The 17,104-nt window shown below is 45.4% G+C and overlaps 1 protein-coding gene across 1 annotated transcript in view; it reads right to left on the bottom strand.

Moving 5' to 3' along the window:
• ZNF674 (zinc finger protein 674) overlaps window positions 1–2,991 on the bottom strand; it is a 44,277-nt gene extending 41,286 nt beyond the window's left edge. The window contains 1 exon segment of the mRNA XM_055438694.2: window positions 2,948–2,991. Within this exon segment, the coding sequence (XP_055294669.2) occupies window positions 2,948–2,962 (15 nt within the window). The 5' untranslated portion in view covers window positions 2,963–2,991.
• Window positions 2,992–17,104: the final 14,113 nt, after the last annotated feature.

The following is a 17,104-nucleotide window of genomic DNA, read 5'->3' as shown; positions in this document are numbered from 1 at the left end:
CTAACACCCAAAAAAATTATCCTTTTCATTATAGGGGCCTGGAATGCAAAAGTAGGAAGTCAAGAAACACCTGGAGTAACTGGCAAATTTGGCCTTGGAGCACGGAATGAAGCAGGGAAAAGGCTAATAGAGTTTTGTCAAGAGAATGCACTGGTCATAGCAAACACCCTCTTCCAACAACACAAGAGAAGACTCTACACATGGACATCACCAGATGGTCAACACCGAAATCAGATTGATTATATTCTTTGCAACCAAAGATGGAGAAGCTCTATACAGTTAGCGAAAACAAGACCAGGAGCTGACTGTGGCTCAGATCATGAACTCCTTATTGCCAAATTCAGGCTTAAATTGAAGAAAGTAGGGAAAACCACTAGACCATTCAGATATGACCTCAATCAAATCCCTTATGATTATACAGTGGAAGTGAGAAATAGATTTAAGGGACTAGATCTGATTGATAGAGTGCCTGATGAACTCTGGACGGAGGTTCGTGACATTGTACAGGAGACAGGGACCAAGACCATCCCCATGGAAAAGAAATGCAAAAGAGCGAAATGGCTGTCTGAGGAGGCCTTACAAATAGCTGTGAAAAGAAGAGAGGCAAAAAGCAAAGGAGAAAAGGAAAGATATTAGCATCTGAATGCAGAGTTCCAAAGAATAGCAAGGAGAGATAAGAAAGACTTCCTCAGTGATCAATGCAAAGAAATAGAGAAAAACAACAGAATAGGAAAAACAAGAGACCTCTTCAAGAAAATTAGACATTCCAAGGGAACATTTCATGCAAAGATGGGCTCGATAAAGGACAGAAATGGTATGGACCTAACAGAAGCAGAAGATATTAAGAAGAGGTGGCAGGAATACACAGAAGAACTGTACAAAAAAGATTTTCACGACCAAGATAGTCACGATAACATGATCACTGACCTAGAGCCAGAGATCTTGGAATGTGAAGTCAAGTGGGCCTTAGAAAGCATCACTACTAACAAAGCTAGTGGAGGTGATGGAATTCCAGTTGAGCTATTTCAAATCTTGAAACATGATGCTGTGAAAGTGCTGCACTCAATATGCCAGCACATTTGGAAAGCTCAGCAGTGGCCACAGGACTGGAAGAGGTCAGTCTTCATTCCAATCCCAAAGAAAGGCAATGCCAAAGAATGCTCAAACTACCGCACAATTGCACTCATCTCACATGCTAGTAAAGTCATGCTCAAAATTCTCCAAGCCAGGCTTCAGCAGTATGTAAACCGTGAACTCCCAGATGTTCAAGCAGGTTTTAGAAAAGGCAGAGGCACCAGAGATCAAATTGCCAACATCCGCTGGATCATGGAGAAAGCAAGAGAGTTCCAGAAAAACATCTATTTCTGCTTCATTGACTATGCCAAAGCCTTTGACTGTGTGGATCACAATAAACTGTGGAACATTCTGAAAGAGATGGGCATACCAGACCACCTGACCTGCCTCTTGAGAAACCTGTATGCAGGTCAGGAAGCAACAGTTAGAACTGGACATGGAACAACAGACTGGTTCCAAATAGGAAAAGGTATACGTCAAGGTTGTATATTGTCACCTTGCTTATTTAACTTATATGCAGAGTACATCATGAGGAACGCTGGGCTGGAAGAAGCACAAGCTGGAGTCAAGATTGCTGGGAGAAATATCAATAACCTCAGATATGCAGATGACACTACCCTTATGGCAGAAAGTGCAGAGGAACTCAAAAGCCTCTTGATGAAAGTGAAAGAGGAGAGTGAAAAGGTTGGCTTGAAGCTCAACATTCAGAAAACAAAGATCATGGCATCTGGTCCCATCACTTCATGGGAAATAGATGGAAAAACAGTGGAAACAGTGTCAGACTTTATTTTTTTGGGCTCCAAAATCACTGCAGATGCTGATTGCAGCCATGAAATTAAAAGACGCTTGCTCCTTGGAAGGAAAGTTATGACCAACCTTGATAGTATATTAAAAAGCAGAGACATTACTTTGCCAACCAAGGTCCGTCTAGTCCAGGCAATGGTTTTTCCCGTGGTCATGTATGGATGTGAGAGTTGGGACTGTGAAGAAGGCTGATCGCCGAAGAATCGATGCTTTTGAACTGTGGTGTTGGAGAAGACTCTTGAGAGTCCCTTATACTGCACAGAGATCCAACCAGTCCATTCTAAAGGAGATCAATCCTGGATGTTCATTGGAGGGACTGATGCTGAAGCTGAAACTGCAATACTTTGGCCACCTCATGCGATGGGTTGACTCACTGGAAAAGACTCTGATGCTGGGAAAGGTTGGGGGCGGGAGGAGAAGGGGACGACAGAGAATGAGATGGCTGGATGGCATCACCGACTCTGTGGACATGGGTTTGAGTGTACTCTGGGAGTTGGTAATGGACAGGGAGGCCTGGTGTGCTGTGATTCATGGGGTCGCGGAGAGTCGGACACGACTGAGCGACTGAACTGAACTGAAATGCATCTACAGCACCTTATCACCAAACTGCTAACAGTGGGCATCTCTGAGGAAGAATGTGGTACTGGGGGAAGAAGAAATGGGGATCTTTTGGATACTGTTTATTTTATGCATATTAGAACATGAGACGTGGATTTACTTTCACAATTTTAAACATAATGAAAAGGCAAAAAGTGAATGGAAAGTGAATAGAAAAAGCAAGATAAGTCTATGCATTTAAACAATTTTCTTTGAGAAGGCAAAAATATGAAGCACAGTTCCAAAAGTAAGAAGTAGACAAAAATGTATTTTCCTTTCTATCACGTTCCTTTTATTTTTTCCTTTTTGGTGAAAAGAGGAAGGATTGGAGAAACCTGAGGTGGATGACAGGTTGAGAAGAAAACAGCCACAGCTGAGGGAACTAACATATTTTTTTCAAGGTTGCAATATAATTTCCTAATTGCTGCCTCAAATTAACTGGAAACAAAGTAGGGGTAAATTAGGAACTCACCTGGGACATGGCCATCCGGTTCTCTCCAGACCAAGGATGGAGATCTAGGAAGGCAGAATCAGGAGGATCAAGGTCAGTGCACACATTCCTGAGACCACCATCACCAGTCTAATAACAATCACCACAGCCCCACAGTGAGGATGATCAGGACACAAGGCCTGGTAGCTCCAGGCTGTTCCCTTGGCTAAGATCCTAAGGGTTTTGCACAGTCCCATGGGCATTGATTTTCTCTCCCTGGACAGATGTATGACTTGTGTTTAAAGACTTCTATTCAGAAGCCATTAACATCCTGATATTTCCTTTCTCTCAAGAATTCTATGCCTGGAAATTTATCACAATTTGCAAAGATGTTAACTGTAGGTGTCTCCACCATTCAACAATCTGGAAGCAACTAAACCTCCAGTAAAGGGGACTCAAGTTTAAAAAAAATAAGACACACAAAATGGAAAATACCACATGGGCTTTAAAAATGCAATGGAATCCTGTTCTCATGTCTTAACATATTTAAAAGCAGGTTACCAGAAAGCAGGTGGGCGGGATCTCCTTTGTTAAGCTACATGCATGTACTGAAAAAGAATAGCTATTAAAACTTTGACCCTGCTTACCTTTGAGGGTTGATTTCACCTTTCCTTTTTTTGTTTACTTGCATTTTATCACTTTTGACAATATTAATTACTAGTAAAATAAAAAGGAGAAATCATTACAAACCACCTAATTATCACACTGAGCCCTTGAGGTGACACACCCTGAGCAGTCTGGAGACAGGGACAACTTGCTGTGGTTTGGAGGAAGGAGACTAACCAGGATTGAGTGCAGGGCGGAAGGGAAAGGGGTGGAGGGCGGAAGGTAGGGGGATGGAAGGAGGTTAAGGGCCTGGAATTGGTCAAGTCCACATGGAACTGTAAACCACTGACCTTGCTCCCCACAACCCCGGTCCTTCCAGCCCATCACCTCCCTGTTCCTTCCCTAATACTTCCTTATTTCTCATCATGGCCATTTGATTGCCAAGTTCTTCCTTATGTGGCAGTTTTCAAAACAAATTTTCAGCAAGAAGCTCTTGTTAACCACTGCCACTCTAGCAATCCCTGCCTTAGTATCAAGACAACAGTGTTCAGCAAGATGGAGCTTAGTGAGTCATGCTTCCAGACCCAGTTACTAGCATGAAAATGGGGTAGCATAGCTAGGTGATGGCTACCTAGAGACTACTCTGAGATTTCACAGACATGCAGAAACCAAAAACATCTCTCTAGTCATTTAGTCAGGGTAGAGGAGATTCAACATTTCTGCTACAGGCAAGTGGGTTGTTCATACTGTGGGGCTGACTGAAATAGCCCATGGCACAAGAGGGGAGCACAAATGTTTGTGCACAAATGTATTAAGAGTGGAGAAAGTCCTGGAAGGTAGGGAGTCAATCTTTCCAGCCTGATCATGTCCTTGCTAGCACTACCACAGGGCAGCATCCCTCCATCCATCCATAACTTTCATCTCTCTCCCGCAATAGGGGTTCAACTGACCACCATGACACAGCTTTTGATGGTGGCTAGAAGTCTTGCTCTCTCTCAGCTGAAGGAAGGGACAGAGGGCACTGCAGGTTCTGTTGTTTTAGAACCTGCTATCTTGTGAGCCACTTCCCTCTAACCAGAGCATTTGAGTCTGTCCTGTGGGTCTCCCCACTCTGCCCTGAGATCTGGGCTGGTGCTTCTCTTCCAACTCCCCTCAGAGAAGCTGTATTTTTGGGTTTTAAGGTTTTGTTTTTGTTTTTTTTTTTTTGGTCTGGCTGCTCGGCTTGTGGGATCTTAGTTTCCTTACCAAGGATCGAACCCTGGACCCTCAGCAGTGAAAGCATGGAGTCCTAACCACTGGACCGCCAGGGAATTCCCAAATGAGCTGTCTTATTACTAAGGAGGCAGGATCCAAGGATTCAAAGCCAAAGATACCTTTGCTAGGACCTTCCCTTCTGGACCATGTCTCTACCTCTGACCAGGCAAACTCACCTCCTTCTGAGGTCTCAGACTAGGTCTTCTGTAGACTAACTAAGGAAGCCCATGGTAGATCAGCTGGCGTCTGGTGAGCTGTTGGCTGTTATGAACCCCGACCCTGTAAAGGGAATGACCACACAGGAGATGCAGATAGCAACGTCTACGATGGAGTGAAGTTGAGGAAAATCCAAATGTCTCCCTTGACACTCGAAGGCACAGTGCCTCCCTCTAGTTTAAGAACTGACATTTAGTAAGCTCAGTTACCAACACCATTAGATAAAGAGCTAAGCACTGCCTTACTTCCTAAGAGTCTGGACTCTGAAACGAAACTGACCACCTGCTCTGCTGCTTTTCTTCAGTTAATAACAGAGGTGAGTGCTTACTATGCCTGTTCTACATAAACAGAGTTCCCCCATCTTGAGGAGCCATATTCTTAGCCGGGGAGAGACAGTAAACAATAAAGTTGATAAATTCAGGGTATGTTAGTTAGAAACGCATAAATAGTATGCTGAGAAAAAGAACAAGGATCCCCCTAGTTTACTGTGTGACTTTGGTCAAGTGTCCGAACATTTCTGTTCTTGCTTTCTCTCTGTAAAATGAAGAGACTCGTAGTACCTACTCATGGGGCTATTGTGATGACTAACGTGAAACAATGGTGTCCGGTATTCACTAGGCACTAAGTAAATAGCTGGGCTTCCCTCATAGCTTAGTCGGTGAAGAATCTGCCTGCAATGCATAAGACCCAGATTCGATTCCTGGGTCGGGAAGATACCCCTGGATGAGGAAATGGCAATCCACTCCAGTATTCTTGCCTGAAAACTCCCATAGACAGAGGCGGGCTACAGTCCATGGGGTCACAAGAGTCGGACAGGACTTAGAGACTAAACCACCACCAAGTAAATAGTTGCTAAAGGAATCAATTAATGAACCATTCACTCGTTAACTCCGTAGTCCCCTCCCCACGGCCCTGTCACTCAACACCCCAGGGGCGCGAGCTCATTACCCACGGCCCACTGCCCCTCCGACCTCCCCATCCAGCCCGCCCCCAACTTCGCCTCCCCTTACTAAACTACCAGGAACCCGAGGTGTGAGGGCATAAAACAGCCAACGCCAATTCGCACCGCCCTCGGGATGAGCAGAACACTTCCGCTCCCCGTTGCCCTGGGAGCCCAAGTGCTGCGCATGCGCAGGAGGGAAGTGAGGGGGCTGGGCGGATGGCAAGACAGCCAATGGGCAACATGGCGCCTTTCAGGGACGCTGGTTCTGACGTGGCTCCCTCTGAGGTTAGATGGAGCGACAAGGGAGTGCGACCATTTTACGCGACAAGTCGTACGAAAGGCGGGGGCGGGGGGAGGGGCGCGTCTCGGGCGGCGGGAGGCAAGCGGGCTCCGCGCAGACTGTTGTAGCGGAGCCAGGTCCGCTGCCTCCGAGGGCCGCTCTCCCCGTCCTCTTGCGCCGGGCCTCCTTGTGGTTGTGCTCCCTGGGGAGTTCTCATCCCTCCATCCAGCAAAGCCACGCTCTCCTCTTTCTTGAGATCATCAGAATAAGAAACCTCAGCGATAACTACAACCTACACGGGTGCGGCCATCTTGGAGGCGGGGCCGGCCCGTTGGAGCCGGGGTCTGGTGTCAGGTCAGGGATCAGAGAGCAGAGGTCAGGCACAGTTCGGAAAACCGCCTGGAGCAGCGGTGGGAGCCAGGTTGCTGGGCTGGCAGCATGCACGAATGAAGAAACCGTGATGCCTGATTCTCCTGAAATAAATCGAGAAGTTCTGGTTTCTTGGAGCCTGGGGATCTTTGGAGAACCTGGGCTTTGCCCATTTTGAAAATGCAGCATAAAGTAGGGGAGAACTGTTTCTCTGATGATGCCAGCCTGTGGCAACGTGGTCTGCTAAAAAGGCCTGCAGTGCTTTTCAGGAAAGTTTTCTGTTTCTTGTTAGGGTCTTGGGGAGAGGCTAAGTTTGTGCCGTGTGCCTGTGGCACTTCCCTGGTTGCAAGCTGAACTTGGTCTGAATAGGGCAGAATCTGGGCTCAGGATGCCCACCGCTGTGCTACAGCCAATATCTGCCAGGCACTGTTGAGAGATTCAAGTGAGGAAAGCAGTCATGGCATCCAACATACATTTATTTATTCTTCCATGTGAACACATTGCTTTCTCCCTCTCTTTCCCTTTCCCCTATGAGTTAATTGATACTCCCATGGTAGTTGGATGAATCATAGCCCAAACTTACAACCTGGAGGTCTGGGAAGTGACTCTGTCCCAGTCTTGTGTAGAAGTCCTAGGAGAAGAGTCTGTTTACTGTCAGTCATGTGAGTGGGGACCCCCCCACCCCGTGAATTCTTTGTGCATTTATAAATGATGGCCAGATTTGGGGATCCTAACCTATTTCCAGAAGAAGTGACGTGATAACCTTTTCTGACAACGCTGTCAAGAGGCAGGAGAAATTTAATAGAGTAAGTGTGAACTATGGTGTTGGAGAAGACTCTTGAGAGTCCCTTGTACTGCAAGGAGATCCAACCAGTCCATTCTAAGGGAGATCGATCCTGGGTGTTCATTGGAAGGACTGATGCTAAAGCTGAAACTCCAATACTTTGGCCACCTCATGCGACGAGTTGACTCACTGGAAAAGACTCTGATGCTGGAAAAGGTTGGGGGCGGGAGGAGAAGGGGACGACCGAGAATGAGATGGCTGGATGGCATCACTGACTCTGTGGACATGAGTTTGAGTGAACTCCGGGAGTTGGTGATGGACACGGAGGCCTGGCGTGCTGTGATTCATGGGGTCGTGGAGAGTCGGACACGACTGAGCGACTGAACTGAAGTGTGATAGTGTGCTGAGGACAGTAGTGAAACCCCTAGTAGCAGAAAGACCTGGTTTTTTGTCCTGGTCAGACTCTCCTCTGTATCCTGACTTGGCAGGAATGAGTGCTCACACAGAAAGAAGTGGCTGGTGAAGGACGTGTGGTTGTTGTTCACTCAGTGCTAGCTTTTTCTAGTGTGACTTGGGCATCCAGGATCCAGGAAACATGCCAAGGTGTTCTTCTAGCCCACACTCTGCCCAGCTGTTGGGATCTTTCTGTGCATAGAAGAGAAGGTTTGGCTTTACCACTTACTGGCCCTTTGAGCCTCTTTTCCATCATAGCTAAAGACCACCCATCAAAATAGTCCTCATGATTGAAGGAACATCTCTAGAACTCCAAGCCCAAGACTTTGCCCACAGCAGGCACCTGGCAATTGGTGGCAGGTCCTCTCCCCAACACTAGGGAGCATGCTAGTCCCCATTACTCCTCCTTCCTGCACTTTGCCACCACCCTTGCCCAGGATCACCACTCATATCCAACTGAAAACATTTCTAAATGACAATTGAGTCTCTAATTATTAATAAGTTAAAATTCATTGTAAATGGTAACTCCAGAAGGCCCCAGTTACTCAAACCTTTATATTCCAAAGAAAAGCCTGTTTGATGAAGACTGGTCCTTGTCCACTCCTGGGAAGCCACCCCAAAGACCCTGGCGTGTTCTGCCTAGTCGTGTATTTCTGTATTCCAGCCCTGTTTCATCTAACCAGGTAGCTCATGCTAACAGTGTGATCTATTGTGAGCATCTGTTTTGTATGTCAGAGGCCCTGGGCCATGCTGTGTTCATTTGACATCTGGGGGCTGTAGACTGAGTAGCAGAAGTGCTCACATGGAAGCTGCATGCCTGACCTCCAGTACAATCTCTGGACCCCAGTCTTGGTTGAACTTCCCTGACTGGTGACACTGAATGCGTTGTCACAGATCGTTTCTGGGAGAATTAAGTGTTGTCCATGTGTCTCCTTTGGGAGAGAACAACTGGATCTCACAACTGGTTTCCTTTGGACTTCACCCCTGTGCCTTTCCCTTTGCTGATTTTACTTTCACTGTCATAAATCAACTCTGTATATAACAGCTCAGTAGGACTCCCAGACTCTGAGAAATCATAACAGTGTTTCCAAGTCCTGAGTCATCCTAGGGAATCGTCAAGCCATGGGGACCCTGCACACATTGTTGCTGTAGATTCCCAGGTTGGTTGTTAGAACCATCCCAGTGGGTGGGGCTCTTGAACCCAGTATGACTGTGCCCTCAGCAGTACATCTGCTTGGTGTTTGGGAGGAGACGGCCAACCTAAGGAGCAGCACTCAGAGAGCAAGGCTGGGATTTTCCCACCTCTGAGGAGCAGAGGTCCTGAGGATGTGCATTGGGCAGCAGCTATTGTTGTTCAGTTGCTCAGTTGTGTCCGACTCTTTGAGATCCCATGGACTGTAGCACACCAGGCTTCCCTGTCCTTTACCATTTACTGTAGCTTGTTAAAACTCATGTCCATTGAGTCGGTGATGCCATCCAAACATATCGTCCTCTGTCGTCCCCTTCTCCTCCTGCGTTCTATCTTTCCCAGCATCAGGGTCTTTTCCAATGAGTCAGTTCTTCACATCAAGTGGCCAAAGTATTGGAGTTTTAGCTTCATCATCAGTCCTTCCAATGAATATTCAGGACTGATCTCCTTTAGGATGGACTGGTTGGATCTCCTTGCAGTCCAAGGGACTCTCAAGAGTCTTCTCCAACATCACAGTTCAAAAGCATCAGTTCTTCAGGGCTCAGCTTTCTTTATCGTCCAACTCTCACATCCATACATAACTACTGGAAAAATCATAGCTTTGGCTATACGGACCTTTGTCAGCAAAGTAATGTCTCTGCTTTTTAATACACTATCTAGGTTTGCCTAGTGGCAGCTGAGGGAGCTTGTTTTCTTGCTGAGCTCTAGGGTTCTGCTGAAGGTTCCTGGTACCTTCCTCTTCCTGGAAGTCTTCCCTGCAATGACTGTGGGTGACAGGTCTGTTGATCAATGCCTTGATGACATTCTGTTCTTTGAACTTCATGAGTTTCTGTAGGAAAAGAGAAGGCCAGTTCAAGTGTTCATCTCCTGGGTGGACTGCATAGCTCTCTGAGCCACTACTCCTGCAGATTTTCCGCAGGCTGGAAAGTGTGTGGAGTGAGTGGAGCTGGAATAGACAAGAATAGACAAGATGGGAATCGACCCCAGGGGACTGGTTGATGGCTCCAAAATGGTAGCATGAAGCCAATCTCACGGATGTCTGATGGTCTAGAGGTTAGAACCTCAGTCTTTGGTGATTGTGTCCTTCAGTTGAGAAGGGTGTACACCATGCAAACCCCATAGCAGATAAGGTCTCTTTGTGTTCTTAAAAGATGCTGTGAAAAGCCAATATGTAATAATATGTGCTGTGGACTTAGGCTGTGCCAGGCACTATCCTATGTTATTTATATTCACTTCTAACTTAAAATTATTATTAGAATCCCTCGTTATGATACTGTACTTTCCAGATAAGGAAACAGAAGGATGTGCATGTCAAGTGACTTACCGAAAGCTTCACAGCTAGTAAATGAAACAAAGAATTAAGATTAGGCAGTTTGGCTCCAGAATATGTACCATTAACCTTTACTCCATTCATTGGTTATGAGAGCAACCTCATTTAAGAATAAGCATGAGAGTGGTTACATATTTTGGTGAATTGTGTAGAGCAAGTAAAGGGCAGAACTCAAAAGTAGAGCCTAGGTCTCCTGACTGCAAATCCCATTCTTTATTTTCAAGCTGACGTTGGTCTTTTCCCCCAGGCCTCTGGATCAGTACATCTGAGACGAAGGCACAGAGGGATCCCCTTGGGATCAAATTGCAGACTCAGTAGTTCTGTGGTGGGCCCTGAGAGTCTGTCTTTCTAATGAGCTCCCAGGTGGTGCTAATGTACTGGTCCTCAGAATATACACCTTGAATCCAAATAAGGTTTCTCAGACCCTCTAGTTTAGCAGCTATGACTTCTGCTTGGAACACACAGAGACACAGATAATCAAGGATGAGGGATAGGATTGGGGTGCTCTCTGAATCTCAGTACTGAGTCTTCTCACTAATTTCCTTCTGGGTTTGAAGACTCTGAAGCCCATGGAGGGAAAGGAAGCTTCAGAGAGTTGTTAATAGGCTGAGACTGGGACCTAATCTTCTTGACTTCCCAGCCAATGTTCCTCCCTACTCCTTCCCTCCCTCTGTTGTACAGGAGCTTCTGAGGGAGGAGAATAGTAAAGGAATGGGTGCTCAATGATGGATTACTTAAGACTTTTTAAGAACCACTGGGGTGATCTCCAATCCAGGCCTCCTTGTCCTCCTCCAGCCGCCCAAAAGGACCCGGCTGTGCTGAGCTCAGGAAAAAGGTCAAAATAGCTCTCTTTGTATGTCTACATACCTGTGCTGGTAACACCATGGAGAAAACAGACCCCCCCCCCAGGCACCTCTCAGATGCCCAGACACTATTTGTAAGCTCAGTTGCCTGTCCACAAACTCCAGGGACTACCAGTAAATATATATATGGAACAACAGTTGGATTAGGCTGAATTAGACCAAAAGATATATATATATATATGATAGCTCAGACACAATTGCTTTCCTAATTACATACAAATCAACCATGGAAAGAAGAATGGAACTGAAGGAATCAACCTGCCTAACTTCAGACTATACTACAAAGCTACAGTCATCAAGACAGTATGGTACTGGCACAAAGAAATATAGATCAATGGAACAAAATAGGAAGCCCAGAGATAAATCCATGTACCTATAGACACCTTATCTTTGAAAAAGCGGGCAAAAATATACAATGGAGAAAAGACAATCTCTTTAACAAGTGATGCTGGGAAAACAGGTCAACTACTTGTAAAAGAATGAAACTAGAACAAGTTCTAACACCATACACAGGGCTGCATTGAGGACCCAGACTGAATGCTGCAAGGGCAATCTGAGAGAGCTAACTGGAGATAGCAAAGCAGACTGTGGGATAGCTACCCCGTGAAAAGGCAAAAAACCCTAACCTAAGACTCCGCCAGACCCGCTCAGAGAACAAAGGACTGAGCAGACCTAGCTGGCTGTAGACGGCCCATCCCCCGCTGAGACAGGCAGGGGAGGGCAGCCAGAGCCAGAAGCGGGCAATTGCGGGCCGAAAAAGGCATCTGATACACTGCAGGCAGGCTTCGTTGCTGGCCAGGACTTCTTGGGTTTCTAGCTGGGCAACATCCACCTGAGAAGGTGCACTGGGTGTATGCCCAGAAAACCAAGCAGCAGGGACCGGGGAGGCAATAATTCACAGTGACTGCACTCGCCAAACACCAGGTAACCTGAGCGGCTCAGACCGGGGAAGGGCACAAAACGCAGGCCCAACCAAGTCTGTGCCTATGTGGAGTACTCGAGTACCTGAACCTGAGCGGATTAGACCTGGAATGTGCATGAAACCCAGCACTGGCCTTGGATGGTTCCCGGCAGAGCAACCTAAGCCTGTACAGTGTAGACTGGGACAGCACACATGCCGTGAGCAGTGGCAAACCCAGTGTGGCCAAGACACTGCAAGCACTCCCCACAGACTCCAGTGATATTTGTCTGCAGCATACCTCCCTCCCCACAGCATGACTGAACAAGTGAGTCTTAAAAAGTGTCCACCACAGCCCCCTAGTGTCAGGGAGGAAATTAGACACTGAAGAGACCAGCAAAAAGAAGCTAAAACAGAGGGAACCACCTTGGAAGTGACAGATGGAGAAGTCTTGAGGATACTGCAAGAATAAGACTGAAAACCAGAGGCAGGAGGCTTAAGTCCAAATGCTGAGAACACCAGAAAACTCCTGACTCCAGGGAACATTAATCGATAGGAGCTCATCAAACATCTCCATACCTACACTGAAACCAAGCACCACCCAAGGTCAACAAGTTCCAGAGCAAGACATACCACGCAAATTCTCCAGCAACACAGGAAAATAGCCCTGAGCTTCAATATACAGGCTGCCCAAAGTCACTCCAAACCCACTGACATCTCATAACTCATTACTGGACACTTCATTGCACTCCAGAGAGAAGAAATCCAGCTCCACCCACCAGAACACCGACAAAGGTTTCCCTAACCAAGGAACCTTGACAAGCCACCCATCCAACCCCACCCACAGCGAGGAAACTCCACAATAAAGAGAACTTCACAAACTACCAGAAGACGGAAAGACCATCCCAAACACAGCAATATAAGCAAGATGAAGAGGCAGAGAAATACCCAGCAAGTAAAGGAACAGGATAAATGCCAAGCTATATACAGATAGCAAAAACAAGACCAGGAGCTGACTGTAGCTCAGATCATGAACTCCTTACTGCAAAATTCAGACTGAAATTGAAGAAAGTAGGGAAAACCACTAGACCAATCAAATATGACCTAAATCAAATCCCTTATGATTATACAGTGAAAGTGAGAAATAGATTTAAGGGAATAGATCTGATAGATAGAGTGCCTGATGACCTCTGGAGACAGGTTCGTGACATTGTACAGGAGACAGGGACCAAGACCATCCCCATGGAAAAGAAATGCAAAAAAGCAAAATGGCTGTCTGAGGAGGCCTTACAAATAGCTGTGAAAAGAAGAGAAGTGAAAAGCAAAGGAGAAAAGGAAAAATATAAGCGTCTGAATGCAGAGTTCCAAAGAATAGCAAGGAGACATAAGAAAGCCTTCCTCAGCGATCAATGCAAAGAAATAGAGGAAAACAACAGAATAGGAAAAACAAGAGATCTCTTCAAGAAAATTAGAGATATCAAGGGAACATTTCATGCAAAGATAGGCTCGATAAAGGACAGAAATGGTATGTACCTAACCCAAGCAGAAGATATTAAGAAGAGGTAGCAAGAATACACAGAAGAACTGTACAAAAAGATCTTCATGACCAAGATAATCACGATGGCGTGATCACTCACCTGGAGCCAGACATCTTGGAATGTGAAGTCAAGTGGGCCTTAGAGAGCATCACTACGAACAAAGCTAGTGGAGGTGATGGAATTCCAATTGAGCTATTTCAAATCTTGAAAGATGATGCTGTGAAAGTGCTGCACTCAATATGCCAGCAAATTTGGAAAACTCAGCAGTGGCCACAGGACTGGAAAACTCAGTCTTCATTCCAATCCCAAAGAAAGGCAATGCCAGAGAATGCTCAAACTACCACACAGTTGCACTCATCTCACACGCTAGTAAAATCATGCTCAAAATTCTCCAAGCCAGGCTTCAGCAATATGTGAATCGTGAACTCCCAGATGTTCAAGCAGGTTTTAGAAAAGGCAGAGGCACCAGAGATCCAATTGCCAACATCCGCTGGATCATGGAGAAAGCAAGAGAGTTCCAGAAAAACATCTATTTCTGCTTCATTGACTATGCCAAAGCCTTTAACTATGTGGATCACAACAAGCTGTGGAAAATTCTGAAAGAGATGGGAATACCAGACCACCTGACCTGCCTCTTGAAAAACCTGTATGCAGGTCAGGAAGCAACAGTTAGAACTGGACATGGAACAACGGACTGGTTCCAAATAGGAAAAGATATACGTCAAGGTTGTATATTGTCACCCTGCTTATTTAACTTATATGCAGAGTACATCATGAGGAACGCTGGGCTGGAAGAAGCACAAGTTGGAATCAAGATTGCTGGGAGAAATATCAATAACCTCAGATATGCAGATAACACCAACCTTATGGCAGAAAGTGAAGAAGAACTCAAAAGCCTCTTGATGAAAGTGAAAGAGGAGAGTGCAAAGTTGGCTTGAAGCTCAACATTCAGAAAACAATGATCATGGCATCTGGTCGCATCACTTCATGGGAAATAGATGGGGAAACAGTGGAAACAGTGTCAGACTTTATTTTTCTGGGCTCCAAAATCACTGTGGATGCTGATTGCAGCCATGAAATTAAAAGACGCTTACTCCTTGGAAGGAAAGTTATGACCAACCTAGATAGCATATTCAAAAGCAGAGACATTACTTTACCAAGCAAGGTCCGTCTAGTCAGGGCTATGGTTTTTCGAGTAGTCATGTATGAATGTGAGAGTTGGACTGTGAAGAAAGCTTGTCGCCGAAGAATGGATGCTTTTGAACTGTGGTGCTGGAGAAGACTCTTGAGAGTCCCTTGGACTGCAAGGAGATCCAACCAGTCCATTCTAGAGTAGATCAATCCTGGGTGTTCATTGGAAGGACTGATGCTGAGACTGAAACTGCAATACTTTGGCCACCTCATGCGATGAGTTGACTCACTGGAGAAGACTCTGATGCTGGGAGGGATTGGGGCGGGAGGAGATGGGGACGACAGAGAATGAGATGGCTGGATGGCATCACCAACTCGATGGACATGAGTTTGAGTGAACTCCAGGAGTTGGTGATGGACAGGAAGGCCTGGCATGCTGTGATTCGTGGGGTCGCAAAGAGTCGGCCATGACTGAGCGACTGAACTGAACTGAACCCAAGCGAAAGAGGAAGAGATAGGGCACTACATGATAAAGAATTCTGAAAAATGATTGTGAAAATGATCCAAAATCTTGAAAACAAATTTGAGTTACAGATAAATAATCTGGAGACAAAGATCGAGAAGATGCAAGAAAGGTTTAATAAGGATCTAGAAGAAATATAAAAGAGTCAATATACAATCAATAATGCAATAGATGAGATCAAAAACACTCTGGAGGGAACCAACAGTAGAATAATGGAGGTAGAGGATAGAATAAGTGAGTTAGAAGATAGAAACCTAGAAATAAATGAAACAGATGAAAAAAGAAAAATGGATTAAAAGAAATGAAGACAATCTCAGAGACCTCTGGGACAATGTTAAACGCCCCAACATTCAAATCATAGGAGTCTCAGAGGAAGAAGACTAAAAGAAAGACCATGAGAAAATTCTTGAGGAGATAATAGTTGAAAATTTCCCTAAAATGGGGAAGGAAATAACCACCCAAATCCAAGAATCCCAGAGAGTCCCAAACAAGATAAATCCAAGGCGAAATGCCCCAAGACACATAATAATCAAATTAACAAGATCAAACACAAAGAACAAATGTTAAAAACAGCAAGAGAAAAGCAACAAATAACACACAGTGGATCCCCATAAGGATAACAGCTGTTCTTTCAATAGAAACTCTTCAGGCCAGGAGGGAATGGCAGGGCATACTTAAAGTGTTGAAATAAAGTAACCTACAACCCAGATTACTGTACCCAGCAAGGATCTCATTCAAATATGAAGGAGAAATCAAAAGCTTTACAGACAAGCTAACACCATACACAAAAGTAAACTAAAAATGGATTAAAGATCTAAATGTAGGACTGCTGCTAAGTCACTTCAGTCGTGTCCGACTCTGTGTGACCCCATAGACAGAAGCCCACCAGGCTCCCCTGTCCCTGGGATTCTCCAGGCAAGAACACTGGAGCGGGTTGCCATTTCCTTCTCCAAAGTGTAAAAGTGGAAAGTGAAAAGTGAAAGTGAAGTCGCTCAGTCGTGTCCGACTCTTAGCAACCCCACTGACTGCAGCCTACCAGGCTCCTCCATCCATGAGATTTTCTAGGCAAGAGTACAGGAGTGGCTTGCCATTGCCTTCTCTGAAATGTAGGACTAGAAACTATAAAATTCTTAGAGGAAAACATAGGCAAAACACTGTCTGACATAAATCACAGCAAGATCTTCCAGGACCCACCTCCCAGAGTAATGGAAATAAAAGCAAAAATAAACACATGGGACCTAATGAAACTTAAAAACCTTTGCACAACGAAGGAGAGTGTAAGCAAGGTGAAAAGACAGCCTTCAGAATGGGAGAAAATAATAGAAAATGAAACATCTGACAAAGAAGTAATCTCCAAAATATACAAGCAGCTCATGCAGCTCATTACCAGAAAAATTAATGACCCAATCAAAAAATGGGCCAAAGAACTAAACAGGCATTTCTCCAAAGAAGACATGCCGATGGCTAAAAAACACATGAAAAGATGTTCAACATCACTCATTATCAGAGAAATGCAAATCTAAACCTCAATGATGTACCACCTCACCCCGGTCAGAATGACCTCTATCAAAAAGTCTACAAACAGTAAATGCTGGAGAGGGCATGGAGAAAAGGGAACCCTCTTATACTGTTGTTGGGAATGCAAACTAGTACAGCCACTATGGAGAACAGTGTGGAGATTCTTTAAAAAACTGGAAATAGAATGGCCATATGAACCAGCAATCCCACTTCTCGGCATGCACACCGAGGAAACCAGAATTGAGAGAGACACATTTACCATACAGCACTGTTTACAGCAGCTGCTTATAATGTTTATTACCAT

Source organism: Moschus berezovskii, chromosome X (genome assembly GCF_049115385.1).
Source record: "Moschus berezovskii isolate FMDL1 chromosome X, NW_MosBer_1.0, whole genome shotgun sequence".
Classification (NCBI taxonomy): Eukaryota; Metazoa; Chordata; class Mammalia; order Artiodactyla; family Moschidae; genus Moschus; species Moschus berezovskii.
This window is presented reverse-complemented; position numbering and strand designations above follow the sequence as displayed.